This window comes from Callithrix jacchus, chromosome 18, assembly GCF_049354715.1.
Source record: "Callithrix jacchus isolate 240 chromosome 18, calJac240_pri, whole genome shotgun sequence".
Classification (NCBI taxonomy): Eukaryota; Metazoa; Chordata; class Mammalia; order Primates; family Cebidae; genus Callithrix; species Callithrix jacchus.
In genome coordinates, this window is record NC_133519.1 from 40669471 (window position 1) to 40686559 (window position 17089).

The 17089-nt window shown below is 43.4% G+C and overlaps 1 protein-coding gene across 23 annotated transcripts in view; it reads left to right on the top strand.

The window, feature by feature from the left end:
- RGSL1 (regulator of G protein signaling like 1) overlaps window positions 1-17089 on the top strand; it is a 140324-nt gene that overhangs the window by 52596 nt on the left and 70639 nt on the right. For 21 of the 23 annotated variants that reach the window (XR_013528977.1, XM_078355067.1, XM_035279747.3 and 18 more), the window contains 2 exons: window positions 10431-10513; window positions 16970-17044. Coding sequence is in view for 21 of the 23 variants with exons in the window: in XM_078355067.1 (XP_078211193.1) it covers window positions 10431-10513; window positions 16970-17044 (158 nt within the window). In the remaining 2 variants the exon portion in view is untranslated. Of the gene's footprint in view, window positions 1-6452; window positions 6496-10430; window positions 10514-16969; window positions 17045-17089 lie in introns of those variants that run through there. The other 2 variants (XM_035279749.3, XR_013528978.1) reach the window with 2 other exon arrangements.

Below are 17089 nucleotides of genomic sequence, written 5' to 3' on the forward strand. Positions count from 1 at the left end.
GAGAATGAAACAAGACATGCAGCTATGACCCTCACTCTCAGCTCCCCAAGTATTTCCTTCCCCTCCGCTCTCTCCTCAATTCCAGCAACAGTAATCTGCATGCCCCACACATCTCCACATCCCTCGTTCTCCTCCCATGAGAACATTAAAATAAATTCATGATATCCTGCCTTTAGGCCTTTTTATAAATATCCTTCACCCAGCACATAGAATGTCTACCACTAGTTATATTTAGTACATAAGAATGTACCCATGATAATAACCACCTCCTCATTCTTTCTTTGTCTGGACCTCTTCAATGCTCATATTTAAGAGACTGTTTTTTGACTCTAGAGAGCTCCTAGAATGTTCCTGAGGTCTTTCCTTTGATTGCTTTGTGATTTATCAAATAAAACATCAGACCCTTGAAGCTACCTTCTTTTGCAGGATTTTTGGGTTTTTTTCTTTTTAGACAGGTTCTCACTCAGCTGCCCAGTTGGAGTGCAGTGATGCAGTAATCACTCATGGCAGCCTCAGTCTCCCGGGCTCAAGCAGTCTTCCCGCCTCAGCCTCCCGAGTAGCTAGGTCTGCAGGTGCAAGCCATCATGCCATGCCCAGCTCATTTTTTATTTTTTGTAGAGATGAGTTTTCCCTATGTTGCCCCAGCTGGTCTCGAGCTCCTGGGCTCAAGTGATCTGCCTGCCTCTGCCTCCCAAAATGCTGGAATTACAGGTGTGAGTCATTGTGCCCCGCCCTCTACAGGGTTTAATAGAGCAAAGCAACACGCTGCACGTAGTGAGGGCTCAAAGGCTCATCCGCTTCCAGACTTTCTTCAGCCCAGTCTCCTCGAGTGTAGAGTCTGGCACTTCTTCTTTCGGGTCTTTCAGCCCACTGCTCTGTACATGTCTTACTGATTTCCAAGGAGTAGACTCAACTGGAACCACTCCTTTCTGGTTCTTGTGTATAATAAAGTCCAATGGCTTATTTATGCTGCATATATTTTTTTAAATCCTCACAAATGTCTTATCAGGGAGGTTTAGAGGTGAGTGATAAGGATTAAGAAAGTGGCTTAAGGTAGCTAGATTATTTAGCTATGTCACGTAATGCTATAGCTGGTTGTCAAGGAGGGTAGAACTCCGAGTAAAGTTATTGGGGGCTTACAAAGAGTGCCTTCATGAAGAAAGCATGAAGAATCTGTCAAGCTTCCCTCACTCCGGTCAAGACTAAAGCATCCAGTTAGGACAGAGGAGGGCGGGGGCAGGGATTCTAGAGAGTTATCATCCTTCTTGTTTTGGTTCCTAGAACAAATGCATCTTTTGGTTCTGGCCCTACTCTTCCTTGTTCTCAGTCAAAAGTGAAGGTGCAGCAGGCATGAGTTGTTTGGTTGTCAGGGACCTTTACCCCCTGGTTTTGGGAGTTGATGGGCATTCTGAGTTATTGTGGGGGTGGAGCGTCCTTCCCAATGTCATTTAGAGGGGGCTCAGCCACATCACAGATCGTGGGATGGCCTGCATGTGCCGCACGTTCACCGCGTGACCAGCAGGCAGCTTCCAAAGAAAGCGAACACCAGCATCACTGGGATGATCAGACAGCAATGCTGCTCCTCACTGGAGATGGGCAGGGGTCCCTCGTACAGAAACAAAATAGGCCTCAGGTGCAGTTCAGCTTCTGTGCTTCTCTCTGGTCCTGGGGACCAGTGGAGCTCTGCAGTGTCCCCTATAGGTTCTGCCCTTTTCCTGGTTGCCACCTCTGGCTCCCAGCCCCTCGTTTCTCCCCCACAACCTTGGATACATTTGCCTTGCAGCTCCTCCTTCCTCTAGCTCTGTTGAGCCTCCTCTAGTACCCTTGAGGTTGAGGGGGCAGGGAATCTGCTCCTCTGTACATGCTTTTCCATTGATAATGCAAAGTTGTTTTCTACTTCACTCCGGCCTTCCCCCGACTTTTTTTTTTTTTTTTTTTTTTTTGCTGTCACCCAGGCTGGAGTGCGGTGGCGCCATCTCAGCTCACTGTAGCCTCGACCTCCCTGGCTCAAGCAATTCTCCCACCTCAGCTCCCCTTCAACCCACCCCAGTAACTGGGTTATAAGTGGCACCACCATGCCCAGCTAATTTTCTTTCTTTTTGATTTTTGTAAAAACTGGGTCTTGCCACGTTGCCCAGGCTCGTCTTGAACTCCCGGGCTCAAGTGACCCACTAGCCTTAGCCCTTCAAAGTGCTGGGATTATAGCTGTGAGCCACCATGCCTGGAGACGCCTCGCTGTTTTTGATATTAAAAGCATATTTTATATTTTTTAACCTAAAATTGACTTAGTTTTTGCTATTATAATCTGACCTCATCTTGATGCAGTATCTTTGACTAAACTGAGGAAAAGTCATATACAAGGGTTGGGAAGCAAAACCCAAATATTAGTATTTCAAGATACTATTTCTCCACAGAAATGAAAGCTGAAGAAATACCAAAACTGCTTATTAACTCTTAGGCTGGTTCCATTTTGAGTACTTTCAAAGCCTTGTTAAATACTAATAAATTCATCTCTTGTAGTAAATGATTGCCTCCAAATATTATATCTCACAGCATGTATCTTCCAGGTAAAATAATATTAGCAGGGGCCTACAAAGCCACAGAGAATTACGGGTAAGGCCAGATACGATGGTGGAATAGACAGACCTACTGTTTGGATGATAAGGGCCTTTCTGTACGCCTCATGTCACTGCAGGTGTGAGCACTCTGGCAGTCATCCTAATGACTTTGGAAAGCAAAACAAACTGAAGATTATGTTTGGGGAAAAACAGAAACAAAACCTTCAAATTACAGAGTGGAGTTTTGGGAAGAAAAATGTAATGTTCACCACTGTGCAGCAGAGGGCACCATGTTTACATGAGCCTGGAAAGGGCACTCGCTCTCCATCAGGTATTGAGTGACCCATTTAAGCAAAGTGACAGAGAGATAAAGAGAAGAGCAGGAAAAGTATATAAGCAAGTATTGTCCAAGCACCCAGTAAAACATCATGTAGTTCTTTTTCCTGTTAAACTTAGGTGCATATGACTAAGCACAGAATTCAGTTAACATAGAGGTATGTGTGTGTATCTCAAAACCCTTTGGTCATTCACTCTCTGACCATCTTTCCTATTTGGAGTGAAAAATTATTGTGTGAGTCTTGAAGGGACTGTCTCCTCATGGATGCCCAGGGGAGCCAGACAGTTCCTCTCCTGGGCCTGGCAGTAAGGACATGAGCACCTGTCCTAGACTCAGCAATCAGATCCTCCACCCAGAACTTTTCTTTATGTATATATTTATATTTCTAAATTTATATTTAATTATATATAATGTATATTTAATATTTTTTTGAAATGAAGTTTCGCTCTTGTTGCCCAGGCTGGAGTGCAGTGTCATGATCTCGGCTCACCACAATCTCCACTGTCTCCTGGGTTCAAGTGATTCTCCTGCCTCAGCCTCCTGAGTAGCTGGGATTACAACTATGCACCAACACGGCCAGCTAATTTTGTATTTTTAGCAGAGATGGGATTTCTCCATGTTGGTCAGGTTGGTCTCAAACTTCTGACCTCAGGTGATCTGCCCTCCTTGGCCTCCCAAAGTGTTGGGATTACAGGCATGAGCCACTGTGCCCCGCAATGTACATTTCATTTTAAAAATTAAATGTATAATATATATACATTTAAATTGTAAATATATAATATATATACATTTAATTTTTAAAGTAAATATATAATATATAATTAAATATAATATATATACACATTTAATTTTAAAAATCATTTTTTAATAGAGATGGGATCTCACTGTGTTGCCCAGGCTGGTCTCAAACTCCTGAACTCAAGTGATCCAACTGCCTTGGTCTCCCAAATGCTAGGATTACAGGCGTGAGCCACCATGACCAGCCCAACACTTTTCATCTTGAAGGAAAACTCAGAAGCTCAGGAGCAGTGAGAGATTATGCATGGCGGGGCCTATGACAACACTCACTCACTAGAGCAGGTGTGAGCAGTAGTGGCACAATGAGGACAACCACAAATGCTGAAAAAGATGTGCTGTAGTTGAAATTGGCTCTGATTTCTAATTGGAGGGCATGTTAGCCACCAAAAACAAAACAAGAGTGGTTATTCTAATAGGCAGCTCAGCCTGTGTGGTTATCTGAATGATCTAACCCACAGATTCTTTGTGGTGGTTATTGATCAAGGAGTTCCGTAAAAAATGTGTGGTCATTCAATAACATTCTACTGGAGAGTATAAGCTCTGTGATGGCAAGGATTTTAGACTGTTTCATTCAATGATGCATCCCAAACACCTAGAAGAGTTTGTGTCACATAGACATGCCCAATAAATATTTGTTGAGTGAATGAATAAATGAGCAGGAGCCTAAAATGAGCTGTCATGGTAGAGAATCAGGCCCCTCATCCAATTTTCAGCCCTGAGTCAGACCTAGTAGCACTGAAATGAAAAAGCATTTTACCCATTATGAAGAATCTTGCAATATTTTGCAAGTATTTACCGTGAATATTCTTCCTAATTTTTGCCAAAGAGACCTGCTATCATTTCCAGGGTAACTGTGCACTTGGATAAAATAAATGCCCAGAGTTTTGCATACCAGATCTATTGCCCAGGCTGGAGTGTAGTGGGGTGATCTCAGCTCACTGCGAACTCCGCCTCCCAGATTCAAGCAATTCTCATGCCTCAGCCTCCTGAGTCCCTGGGATTATAGGTGCACACCACCATACCTGGCTAATTTTTTTGTATTTTCAGTGGAGACAAGGTTTCCCATGTTGGCCAGGCTGGTCTCGAACTCCCATACTCAAGTGATCCACCCAACTTGGCCTCCCAAAGTGCTGGGATTATAGATGTGAGGCACTGTATCTTGGCCCCAATATTTTCTATATTTGCCTGATGATACTTATCCAGGGCACTTGGAAAATACACAGATTCCTGAGCCCCATTTCTTCTAAATCAGAATTGCCAGGGGAAGGCCCTGGCAATTTAGGTTTTTAACAACAACCCTATCAGTAAGGTAACTCTTATTACCACACATTTGGGAGACATCTGATGCCATTTTCTTTGGGGAACTAGAAGGTCATGAAAGGGTCAGGGATCTAACCGTTATACAGTTCAAGCTTTGGCCAGTGATACTGGCTTTTTATCCCTACCGTTTTTAGAGTGACCGCATTGGGTTGTTAACGACTTCAGTAGTCAGCCTTTTTGAGCTGTGGGAAAGATGGTGGGGCAGCAATTAGGACTCAAGAGTAGGTGCACACAGCTGGATTGAAAACAGTCTGAAAGCATTCCGTCTTAAGGAATGTGGGTATATATGACTACCGTATATGCCATTATTTTAGGAGGAGACCACAACTCTATTTATTTTGCAAAATAATTCATAATTCAAGGAATAATATGATATTGTAGAACCATGCAGTGCTTCACCCTGAACTCTCTTAAGATGTGTGTATGTTAAACTGATGAATAAGGTAATTGATAATGGATTGAAAAAGTAGGGTAAGCTACAAACTCATCTCGCGATACATAAAACATCAAGATGTAAAGAAAGAATTGCTCACTAAAATCACTTTAAAATGCAGTATTTGGTCTTTATATGTGCTAAAGAAAGTATGCACTTTTTCAAATATAAGTGATTTGTTGACAATTCATTATTAGCAATAATCCTTCCAGTTTCCAGTTTTCCCCCCACCCCCATGGGAAGGTCTTTTAGACATTATACAAACTTCCCTACAATCCCAAGACTTTTAAATTCTTTAATCCTTCTCTGGGTGTGATACTGAAGAATTCTATTCTCAGTAATTCTTGGCTAAATTTTTAAGGGGTATAGGGCTGTTGGTCTTTCATCTTAACATTTACTTCCTATTAGGGAAGAGCAGGAAAAACAAAAAGTTGTTTAATGAGAAAACCAAGTGTCTGAAGAGCCTTCAGAGGAAGGGAATTCAAGCCTCTTGGAGGCCAGTGTTTTAATTTTAATTTATTAAAGATGGGGTTTCACTCTGCTGCCCAAGCTGAAGTTCAGTGGTGTGGTCATAGCTCACAGTAGCCTTGAACTCCTGGGCTCAAGCCATGGAGGTTGATATTTTAAATGGGCTGAATATCCGGGTGATATTGCTTATTAAAATCACATCAAATGTAATCACTTACAAGACTCGTAGGAGCTGAGTTTATCAACGCAAAAGTCACCCTAGCATGGGAGAGGACGGAGGAGACAAGAGATCTTGGGCACAATTATAAAGAACTTGTCAAATGAAATACTATGAACTAAAGGCTTAAGTAGAGGAGGAGTCTTGTGTGTCCAAGGGGATTCAGCAGATTAGGTGAGATAAAAACTTATTATCTTCAGATTAAGGTCTACACCAGAGGTAAGGAGGTCACTGCCTGACAGAATCTGGAACCCCTTAGAGAAGGTGTCATTATGTGTTCACAAGGGATCAAGTTCTGTTGACTTGGAGATAATTCTGCCCCTAACAAATCACTGTGTCAGAAAGAGCAACATGAACAGTGCTGGTGAGTCTCTGTGAGGGATGTCTCCAAGGCCTTGAGTCCCTTAAATAAGGCAAACGTTCATCTTCCCAATTATTAATAGATCTGAGCAACTCAAGGGCACCATATGTGACTTTTGTGTTATTCATGCTTTTGTTTTCCTTCTCCTTCTTCTTCCCCTTCCTCCTATCTTTTGCCACCAGATCTTTGAGGATAGGACAGGGCCTTATTCATAAGACAACTAAGGCAAGAGGGAGAAAGTAAACTGTGGATTGGGCCATCTCTTCTCCAGAGAGAAGACTGGTATGGGGTTTGAGATTATGCAGTGATTTCATTTGTTGCCAAGTCAATATTATTACGACGTGAAACTGGTGCTAAAAGCCTTCTCAAATTATTAGGAAGTTTGAAGGCAGAACAGGTAAGAAGGAAAAACAAGAATGGAGAAATGGGAGGACGAGGAAGGGAAGGACGTTCAGAGCCTCGTTTTTATATCTCCTTAAGACTGTCCTGTCAATGGCAAGCCCTAGAATAGGCAAGCCCCTTGACACCAGCAGTGTGTGTAGCTGTGAAAAACAATCACTAGGGAATTTCTGCCAAACCCCACTTTTCTGTTTTCAGATGGGCTCAGTAATGTATTCATTCAACAAGTCCTTGTTAGACTCTATGACTGATAAACAAAAGTCCAAAAGATTGAAGATCATCAGCTGGGAGCACTGACTCACCCCTGTAATCCCGGCAATTTGGGAGACTGAGGCAGGTGGATCATCTGAGGTCAGAAGTTTGAGACCAGCCTGGCCAATATGGTGAAACCCAGTCTCTACTGAAAATACAGAAATTAGCCAGGTGTGGTGGTGCATGCCTGTAATCCCAGCTACTTGAGAGGTTGAGGTACAAGAATTGCTTGAATCTGGGAGTCAGATGTTGCAGTGAGCCGAGATCATGTCACTGCACTCCAGCCTGGGTGACAGAGTGATACTTTGGCAAAAAAAAAAAAAGATTGAAGATTATCTTTTGAAAGAACAATTTATTCTACATTTACAGAATTTAGACACTGTAAAAACAATTTTAGAGTCTAGAGGAAGAAAGGTCAAAAACGAAGTCCCTCCTCTCACAAGCTCAGTCTGATGAGAAAGACAGATATTTCAGTGGATAAAAACAATAAAACTTGCTAAGTGTAACGATGGAGGATGTACACGATGGTGTAGGGAGACCGTGATGAATTCTGCCATTGCGGTAGATTCTACCATTCTTGGTTCACCACGATTATACGTAACCCAGTTCTTAAAGGATGACTATTAATCTGTGAAGCTGACTATGCTTGAGAAAACATTTTAAGCAATGTAATATGGACACAAAGGCATGGAGGTTTGAAGTGAGAGTACCTAGCAGCTGCAGGTACTCTCAGTAATGCCTCGCTTCGCTTGCAAACAGGAGGCAGAGTGTGCAGAGAGGCAGGAGATGAGGCTGGGAGGAAGATCAAAAGCCAAGTGGGGTAAAGCCTCAGATACTATACTAAGGAGTTTGGGCTTTACCTTCTAAGACATAGAGGAGATTTCAAAAGACTTTAACAATAATAATATCAACAGATAATGGTGGCAGTATGTGGAGGGTGCTTGGAAGGGCAAGAGGTAGAAGCTAGGGAGATGATTTAAGAAGCTGATGCAGTAGTCTAGGTGAGAGTGTAGAGGGCTGTAATGGAACAGTAACTTCATGGATGGAGAGGAGAAGACAGATTCAAGAGATAGGTACAAAGAGAAACCATATAGCATGGTCCCCCATTGCATGTAGGGGGCGTGGAGGGGAAAGAGAGAGAACAAGAAAGCAAGAGCAAGAGTGAGAGTGAGAGACAGGGGCAGAGACAGAGACATAGAGAAGAGTCTCAGCTTTCTGGATTAGATATTTTAATAAATGATTATTCCAGTAACTGGGACCAGGAATGTAGGAAAAGTTGCAGGCTGGGAGGCCTGGACACATTGCACATGTTGAGATGAAAGTGCTTGATGGATGTGCGTGTAGAACTGTCCCATAGCTCATGTATATTTAAAACCAGAGCTAGGTGCTGTGGCTCACGCCTGTAATCCCAGCACTTTGGGAGGCTGAGGCAGGCAGATCACAAGGTCAAGAGTTTGAGACCAGCCTGGCTGACATGGTGAAACCCATCTCTACTAAAGATACAAAATATTAGCCAGGCATGGTGGCAGACACCTGTAATTCTAGCTACTTGGGAGGCTGAGGCAGGAGAATCACTTGAACCCAGAAGGTGGAGGCTGCAGTGAGCTGAGATCATACCACTGCACTCCAGCCTGGGCGACAGGGCGAGACTCTGTCTCAAACAAACAAACAAAAACAAACCAGCCATGGACAGAAGTCTGGACTGAAAACACAGATTTTGAAATGATCCATGTGGAATAGATTAAATAAATCAAGGACTGCTTAGAAAAAAGAAGAGCAGAGGGCTTGGGAGGGGTACAGATAAAACACACATAACACATAACAGCAAGAAAAAAGATGTCTGCGAACAGAGAGCAAGTGCTGATGCCAGCTCTGTCACTCACAGCAATGTTTGATTGTCTGGGTTTCTTTTCTTTTTCTTTTTTGAGATGGAGTCTCACTCTGTCGCCCAGGCTGGAGTGCAGTGGCGTGATCTTGGCCCACTGCAACCTCTGCCTCCTGGGTGCAAGCACTTCTCCGGCCTCAGCCTCCAGAGTAATTGGGATTACAGGCACACATCACCATGCCTGGCCAATTTTCTGTATCTTTAGTGGAAACGGAGTTTCACCATGTTGTCCAGGCTGGTCTCAAACTCCCGACCTTGTGATCCACCCTCCTCAGCCTCCCAAAGTGCTGGGATTACAGGCGTGAGCCACCATACCAGGCCAAGAGTTTCTAATTCTATCATATGAAGCCAATAATCACCCAGTGTCATCAGGAAAAATGATTGTTTAGGTTTCTTATGTTATCATAACTACCTGTTTGTGAGTATGTGTGGCACTATCCTCATCAGATTCGACTGAAACATGAGCTTAGGACATAATATTTGCACCCATTTTTCAGTCTTTTATTATGAACTTTGGGTATGATGAAGTGATGTTGGGCCATTGATAAAAAGATTAGTTTATTATTCTCTAGCTGAACTTTCTGCTCTAAGGAGCATAGACAGTAGAATTAATAAATACGTTGTATGATCAAATTAATATTCAAGAAAGCTCTTGACAGGCTTTAACGTTGGACCAAACGTACCAAGTAGAAATTTGACTGAAATAAATGTAAATTCCTGCCCCTGGGTTTCTGAAAAGTGACTATATAAGTAAAAGCATAATGGGGTTAATAGTGTGATGTGAGAGCCCCCAAAGCTAACCCCACTTCAGGCCCCATTGCACTAGCATCAGAAGCAACCTAGGCAAGAGTTCTCTTATGTTCTGCTCTGGGAAGCATCTGCAGTGTTTCAATTATGGGCAGCACTCCAGCCAATGAGAGAACCAGATGAAGAGAAGGCCGTATGAGTAATGGGTTGAAGAATTGCTTAGTGACTAGCCAGCAGGGTTGGAGGTGAGCAGACGTCTGTGATGTCTTTATAAATACTGAAAGGACCGTCCCTTTTAAGGGGACTTAAGTAGATTCTTTCAAGCTTCAGAGGGCATAATTTTTACAGAAACAAGGTAAAAGAACTCAGTCACAGTAGGAAAAAAGAAATTTTTCTAACCATTTCATCTTCTTCATAAATGGAATGGGCATCCCTGTGCATCAGTGAGCTCCCCACAGCTGGGAGTCTTTAAGCAGAACGATATTGAAAAAGAGAGTCCTGGAGAAGGGGAGGGATTGAATTGGATGGCCCTAAAGGCTGTCCTCATGCTGAGATTTGGCCATGTGAAATGATCCATTTGATCATTTTCTCAACCTGAATGCAATTCTGGTTCATCTTTTTTTTTTAATTTTTTTATTTCTCTCTCTCCATATAGAGATAATCAGGTCTACAAATCTTATAATTCTGCTGGAGGATGAAATCTTTGCCGACTTTTTCAACACATTTCTTTCTCTCCCGGTAAGCATTCTCAGATTTAAATACAAATATTTCATTAGCAGCTGAATAGTGAATCTCACAGAGCTGAGTGATTTTTTTTTGTTTGTCATTATTTTGGGTTTTACTAAATTTCTTCTTAAAAACAAAAACTCTTTTAATTTGAGCAAATAAACGTGAACCAGAACCGCCTCTAAAATCTCCAAAAAGCTTCCCATTGTTGATGTCATCAAATCTTAAATCCCCAGCCTCCTTAGTTGCCTTTGCCTGTCCAAAGTGACTTCCTATCACACCCTCTGCTGATACCCAGTGCTCTAGTGACAGGGGCTCTACCCTCACTGGGCACACCTGGCATTCCCCCACCTCTGAACCTCTCCTTGGGCTGTGTTTGTTTTCTGCCAGGGATACCTTTCCCATAGTTCCACCTACAAAAGTCTTAAATATTCCTCAAATCTCTGCTTAAATTCTATTCTCCTGAAGGAAGTCCTAGGTCCTCACAATTGGAACCTCCTGATGGAAACTTCTCTGCTTCTGAGCCCTTTGGCACTTTGCAACTCTCTTGAGGTGTGTGTGTGTGTGTGTGTGTGTGTGTGTGTGTGTGTCCCCAGCTGATTATGAGACAGTGAATTCCTGCAGGACAAGGACTGAGGATTATTTATTCTGCTCTACTCCCTTTATCGGGTGTTTAGCACATAGAAATTGTTGTTGACTGGAACAAGCCTATCTATTTCCTTAATCTATGCAACTAAAACAAATCTCAAACATCAAAGTATTCTTAAACCCAAACCTGGACTTCTCCTGAATCTTTTCTTGTTTAAATCCTTGGTGACAATTTAACACTGGTGCCTTATGAATTGTGGCTCCTCTTGATGCACCTTTCCCATGAGATGGTGTATAGTAAAAGGCAAAATTTCAGACAAGTAGGAAAAACATCCTGTGTATCCCACAAATGGTTATTGGGTGATTACTTTGTGCCAACCCCTGGCCTGGGCTTAGGATTGGAGACACACATATTAATGACAGCATCCCTGTCCTATGGAATTCCCAGTCTAGTGTGAGAGATATTTATTGACGGTCTGGGTGACATGACAGAACTTTTTAGGAGGCAGTAGGAGTACAGTACTCATGAGAGAAAGAGATCATCCCTACCTGGAAGATTCAGGAAAAGCTGACACAAGCCAAATATTAAAAGACAAGGAGGCACTTGACAGTTAACTGGAAGCAGAAGGTGAGGAGAAAAAGATGCATAAAGAAATAGGAAGAGGCGTGGCTCACGCTGGCAATCCCAGCACTTTGGGAGGCCGAGGTGGGGAGGATTACCTGAGGTCGGGAGTTCGAGACCAGCCTAGCCAAAATAGTGAAACCCCATCTCTACCAAAAATACAATAATTAGCCAGGTGTGGTGGTGCACACCTGTAATCCCAGCTGCTTGGAAGGCTGAGGCACAAGAATCACTTGAGCCCAGGAGGCGGAGGTTGCAGTGAACTGAGATTGCACCACTGCACTCCAGCCTGAGCCACTGAGCAAGACTCCATCTCAAATTAAAAAAAAAAAAAGAATAAAAATAGGAGGAAACAAAAGACTAGGGAGTGAGCAATAAGAAAAGCAAAGGAGAACGATCCAAGATGGCCGATCGCTAACATCCCGAGATTGCAGCTCTCAGGGAAGGTGCGGAGAACTAGAGGACGCCACACTTTCAGACAAATTCTGGTCGCTCACGGAGCAGAAGATCCCCCAGTGGAGGAAACACACGGGTTGCCAGTGCGACTCTCGTGGCCGGCGCAGTGGTTCCGCCGGCACCAGCGCGACAGCTCTCGGAGCAGAGTAAACAGGTTCGGAGGACCCGCACAGGTCCTCCCAGCAGGACACCAGAGCCCAGCACAGTGGCTGTGACAGCACCTAGGCACAGCAGTGCTTGGCGCAGAGTAAACGGGACCGGTTCCCCTTCTGACCGAGGTTTGGAGTCCCGGGAAGGTAGAGTTGCCTACTACGAACACAAGAAGGAAGCCAGACAGGAGAATCCTGGGCAGAAAAGCACCATTAGTTTTAACGCCGCTGCTCTGGCCCTGGGAACTAACAACCTGGACGTCCACTCAAGAGACCTAATCTGAAAGTTGGTAATTTCAAAGACGACAGGAGGATAAATTTACAATGACGAGAAGAAACCAGCGTAAAAAGGCTGAGAACACTCAAAGTCAGAACACCTCTCCCTCTAAAGATGATCACAGTTCCACATCAACAATGGAACAAGGCTTGATGGAGAACGAGCGCATCCCAATAACAGAATCACTCTTCAGGGAATGGATAATAACAAACTTCGGTGAGTTAAAAGAACATGTTGTAGCCCAACGTAAAGAAACTAGGAACTTTGAAAAAAGGTTTGATGAAATCCTATTGAGAATAGACAACTTAGAGAGGAGTATGAGTGAATTAATGGAACTGAAGAATACAATACAGGAACTCTGAGAAGTATGCACAGGTTTAAACACTCGAATTGTTCAAGCAGAAGAAGGGATATCAGAGGTCAAAGTCCAACTTAATGAAATAAAACGTGAAGAAAATATTAGAGAAAAAAGGATAAAAAGGAATGAGCAAAGTCTCCAAGAAATGTGGGACTATGTGAAAAGACCAAATTTACGTTTGATAGGTGTACCTGAATGCAACGGAGAGAATGAATCCAAGCTGGAAAATACCCTTCAGGATATTATTCAGGAAAATTTTCCTAAACTAGCAAAGCAGGTCAACATTCAACCCCAGGTAATACAGAGAACACCACAAAGATATTCCTCAAGAAGAGCAACCCCAAGGCACATAATCGTTAGATTCACCAGGGTTGAAACCAAGGAGAAAATACTAAGGGCAGCCAGAGAGAAAGGTCAGGTAACCCACAAAGGCAAGCCTATCAGACTTACAGCAGATCTCTCAGCAGAAACTCTACAAGCCAGAAGAGAGTGGGGGCCAATATTCAACATCCTCAAAGAACAGAACCCTCAGCCCAGAATTTCATATCCAGCCAAACTAAGCTTCACAACTGAAGGAAAAATAAAATATTTTATGAACAAGCAAGAACTCAGAGATTTTATTACCACCAGGCCTGCTTTACAAGAGCTTCTGAAAGAAGCATTACACACAAAAGAAACAACCAGTATTAGCCTTTCTAAAAATATACCAAAAAGTAAAGAGCACCAATATAAAGAAGAATTTACACCAACCAATGGATAAAACAGCCAGTCAACATCAAATGGCAGTAACCCTAAACTTAAATTGACTAAATCCCCCAATCAAAAGACACAGCCAAAACCCAACGGCATGTTACATCCAGACCTGTTTCACATGCAAGGATACACAAAGACTCAAAACAAAGGGATGGAGAAAGATTTACCAACCAAATGGAGAGCAAAAATAAATAATAAATAAATAAAAAGCAGGAGTTGCAATTCTCGTATCGGATAAAATAGATTTTAAAGCAACAAAGATATAGTGATAAAAGGATCAATGCAACAATAAGAGCTAACGATCCTAACACCCAGATATGAGACTTAGATTCAATGAGACAGAATATTAATAAGGATATCAAGGACTTGAACTCAGATCCAGAACAAGTAAACTTAATAAATATTTATAGAGCTCTCCACTTCAAATACACAAAATATACATTCTTGTCAATACCACATCACACCTACCCATAAGTTTAAATGAAACATTGATTGGCCATCATTAATACCCAATTTTTTTCAAAATAAAGCAATATTTCCATTTACTCTCCCTCTTTTTCTTCCTCTTTCTTCCTCTCCTTTACTTATTTTTTTTTCTTTCCTTCTCTCAAATAAAAAGAAATCAACTTGTAAACTTCTACATCCAGGTCGGCAATGTTTCTCTCATTGCTTGATTTCCTTCCTTCCCTTCCCTCCCTCCCTCCCTCGCCGCTTCCTCCCTTCCTTCCTTCCTTCATCCCTTCCTTCCTCCCTACCGTCCTTCTTCCCTCCCTTCCTGCCTTCCCCCCCCAAAAAAAAAAAAGAAAAGAAAAAGCCTTACACAGAATAGAGAAAGTAAAGGCACCAAAGAATGCAATCCTTTGACGCTTTGGGGGAAATTGTAAGTAACTCAGGAAGGTTGTGAGGGTGAGACGCCACAAGAGATAAGCTGCCCAGGCAGCCGCGCCAAGCGCTGGAGATCAGGCAAACCATGCCCAGGAGTTTGGACATTACCTTAAGTCACGAGAGAGCCATGGAAGGATTTGAAGTAAAGGAATAGCATCTTCAGGCTTTCATTTGGGAAAACTATCTTGCAGAGGTTTGGCCAATGGGTGGGCAGGAGACCTTAATGGAGGAAGGGAAAGCAGTTACGAGGCTGTTTCAGTCATCTAGTGGGAAGTAATGAGGGCCAAAGGGGAAAGGGAAGAGGAGGATGGGATACAGAGAGGAGATTGTTAACAAAACAAAATATAGGACCATGTCACTATAAATGTTGGGCGAGGAGCAACAGGAAGGAAGGAAGCAAGGGTAACAGGCTTGGGTGCATGGATGGATGGTGGTGCCAGGAAATGGAATTAAAACCGGGATAAGGAAGAGGCCTCTCCGAGAGTGGTTTTTGTGTGTTTATCACTCTTACTATTGTCTCTGCCACTGTCTTAATATGAAAGTTTCAGAAGTAATCTTTTTTTTTCTTTTTTGAGACAGAGTTTCACTCTTGTTGCCCAGGATGGAGTGCAGTGATGGAATCTCGGCTCCCTGCAATCTCCATCTCCCAGGTTCAAGCAATTCTCCTGCCTCAACCTCCCAAGTAGCTGGGGCTACAGGTGTGCACCACAGCGCCTGCTAATTTTTGTGTTTTTAGTAGAGACAGGGTTTCACCATGTTGGCCAGGCTGGTCTCAAACTCCTAACCTCAGGTGATCCACCCACCTCGGCCTTCCAAAGGACTGGGATTACAGGCATGAGCCACCACACCTGGCCGAAAAGTAATCTTAAAACACATTAATCAGTCAATTCGCCAGCATAATTAAAACAGCTCACAGTAAGGTCCTAGAAACAGAGTGATGTGGGGAGGGGTGTTCCAGCCAAGATTATAAGAACATTCTGACCACTTAGGCAGCTGTGGTCTATAAAGAGAGACGGCAGTAGTGGCTCATGTTGAATACTCCTTAAGTTTACAAACTTCTACCACTCAATTCCCATAGTCACCATGTGACGTAGGAAGTGTTCCCTTTTTACCAATGGATCTCAAAAGTTAAATGATTTGCTGTAATCCCAGCACTTTGGGAGGTAGAGGCAGGCCAATCACTTGAGGTCAAGAATTCGAGCCCAACCTGGCCAACATGGTGAATCTTGTCACTGCTAAAAATATAAAAATTATTCAGGTGCAGTGGCGCACACCTGTAATCCCAGCTACTGGGGAGGCTGAGGCAGGAGGATTGCTTGAACCTGAGAGGCGGAGGTTGCAGTCAGCTTAGATTGTGTTCCTACGTTCCAGCCCAGGTGACAGAGTGAGACTCCATCTCAAAAAAAAAAAAAAAAAAAAGGCTGGGAGTGGTGGCTCACATCAGTAATTCTAGCACTTTGGGAGGCTGAGGTGGGTGGATTGCCTGAGCTCAGGAGTTTGAGACCAGCCTGGGGAACATGGTGAAACCCATTTCTACTAAAAATACAAACAATTAGCCAGGCATGGCAGCATGCACCTGTAATCCCAGCGCCTCAGGTGGCTGAGGCAGGAGAATTGCTTCAACCTAGGAGGTGAAGGTTGCAGTGAGCTGAGATGGCACCGCTGTACTCCAGCCTGGATGACAGAGCGAGACTCCTTCTCAAAAAATAAAAAAAGTTAAAAGATTTGCCTCAGATTACACAGTGAATCTGGGGCAGTTCTAGGAGCTGACCAGGTCTGCTGGCCCCAGGCCTGATGTGTTTTCCACATTAACCTCTGCCCTCTATGGTGCAAATGTCGGGTAGTGGAACTGCTTCCGAACACCACTCCCACATAATCGCACACCTTCACAGTCCTATCACCACTCCTTAAAGGCAGCTTACCACACCAGTCAGGGCATGTTGTGTTACTCACACACTGAGTGCAGAGCAGAGAGAGACCCCTAAGGACTGAGTCTCCTTTACAAACTTCTAATCGTAAGATGCAGACAGCACCATCACCTTCCTTCAACACCTCACAGCCGAGGGCAAGGGACAGATGGGATCAAGGGAAGAGGGCCATAGACTAACAACAGTGTGGGGCTGTTCGTCTTGGGGAGATGGTCAGACTGACATGGTGGGCTGGTGGAGTCAAAAGATAAATGAATCTTGCAGTTCAATCTCTTTAGGGCTTTTGCGCGTGTGTGCGGGGCAAGTTGATACAGCAGAATAAATTTAAAAATTAATGTTCCTTGAAATAAAAGAGCAGTGGAACCTCTCTTCCCCTGTGGCTGCAGATGGGCTGTGTCATATGCATGAAGACAATCTCTACTCTCTTGACGTTTCCTAGCTTTCTTTTGCAGGTTTTTGGTCAGATGCCATTTTATACTGTTGAAAATTCACAGTGGAGCTTGTGGCCAGAAATACCTTGTAACTTGGTGAGTAAAATTCTTCAGAGGTAGAGGGTTTAGGGTGGGGAGGAT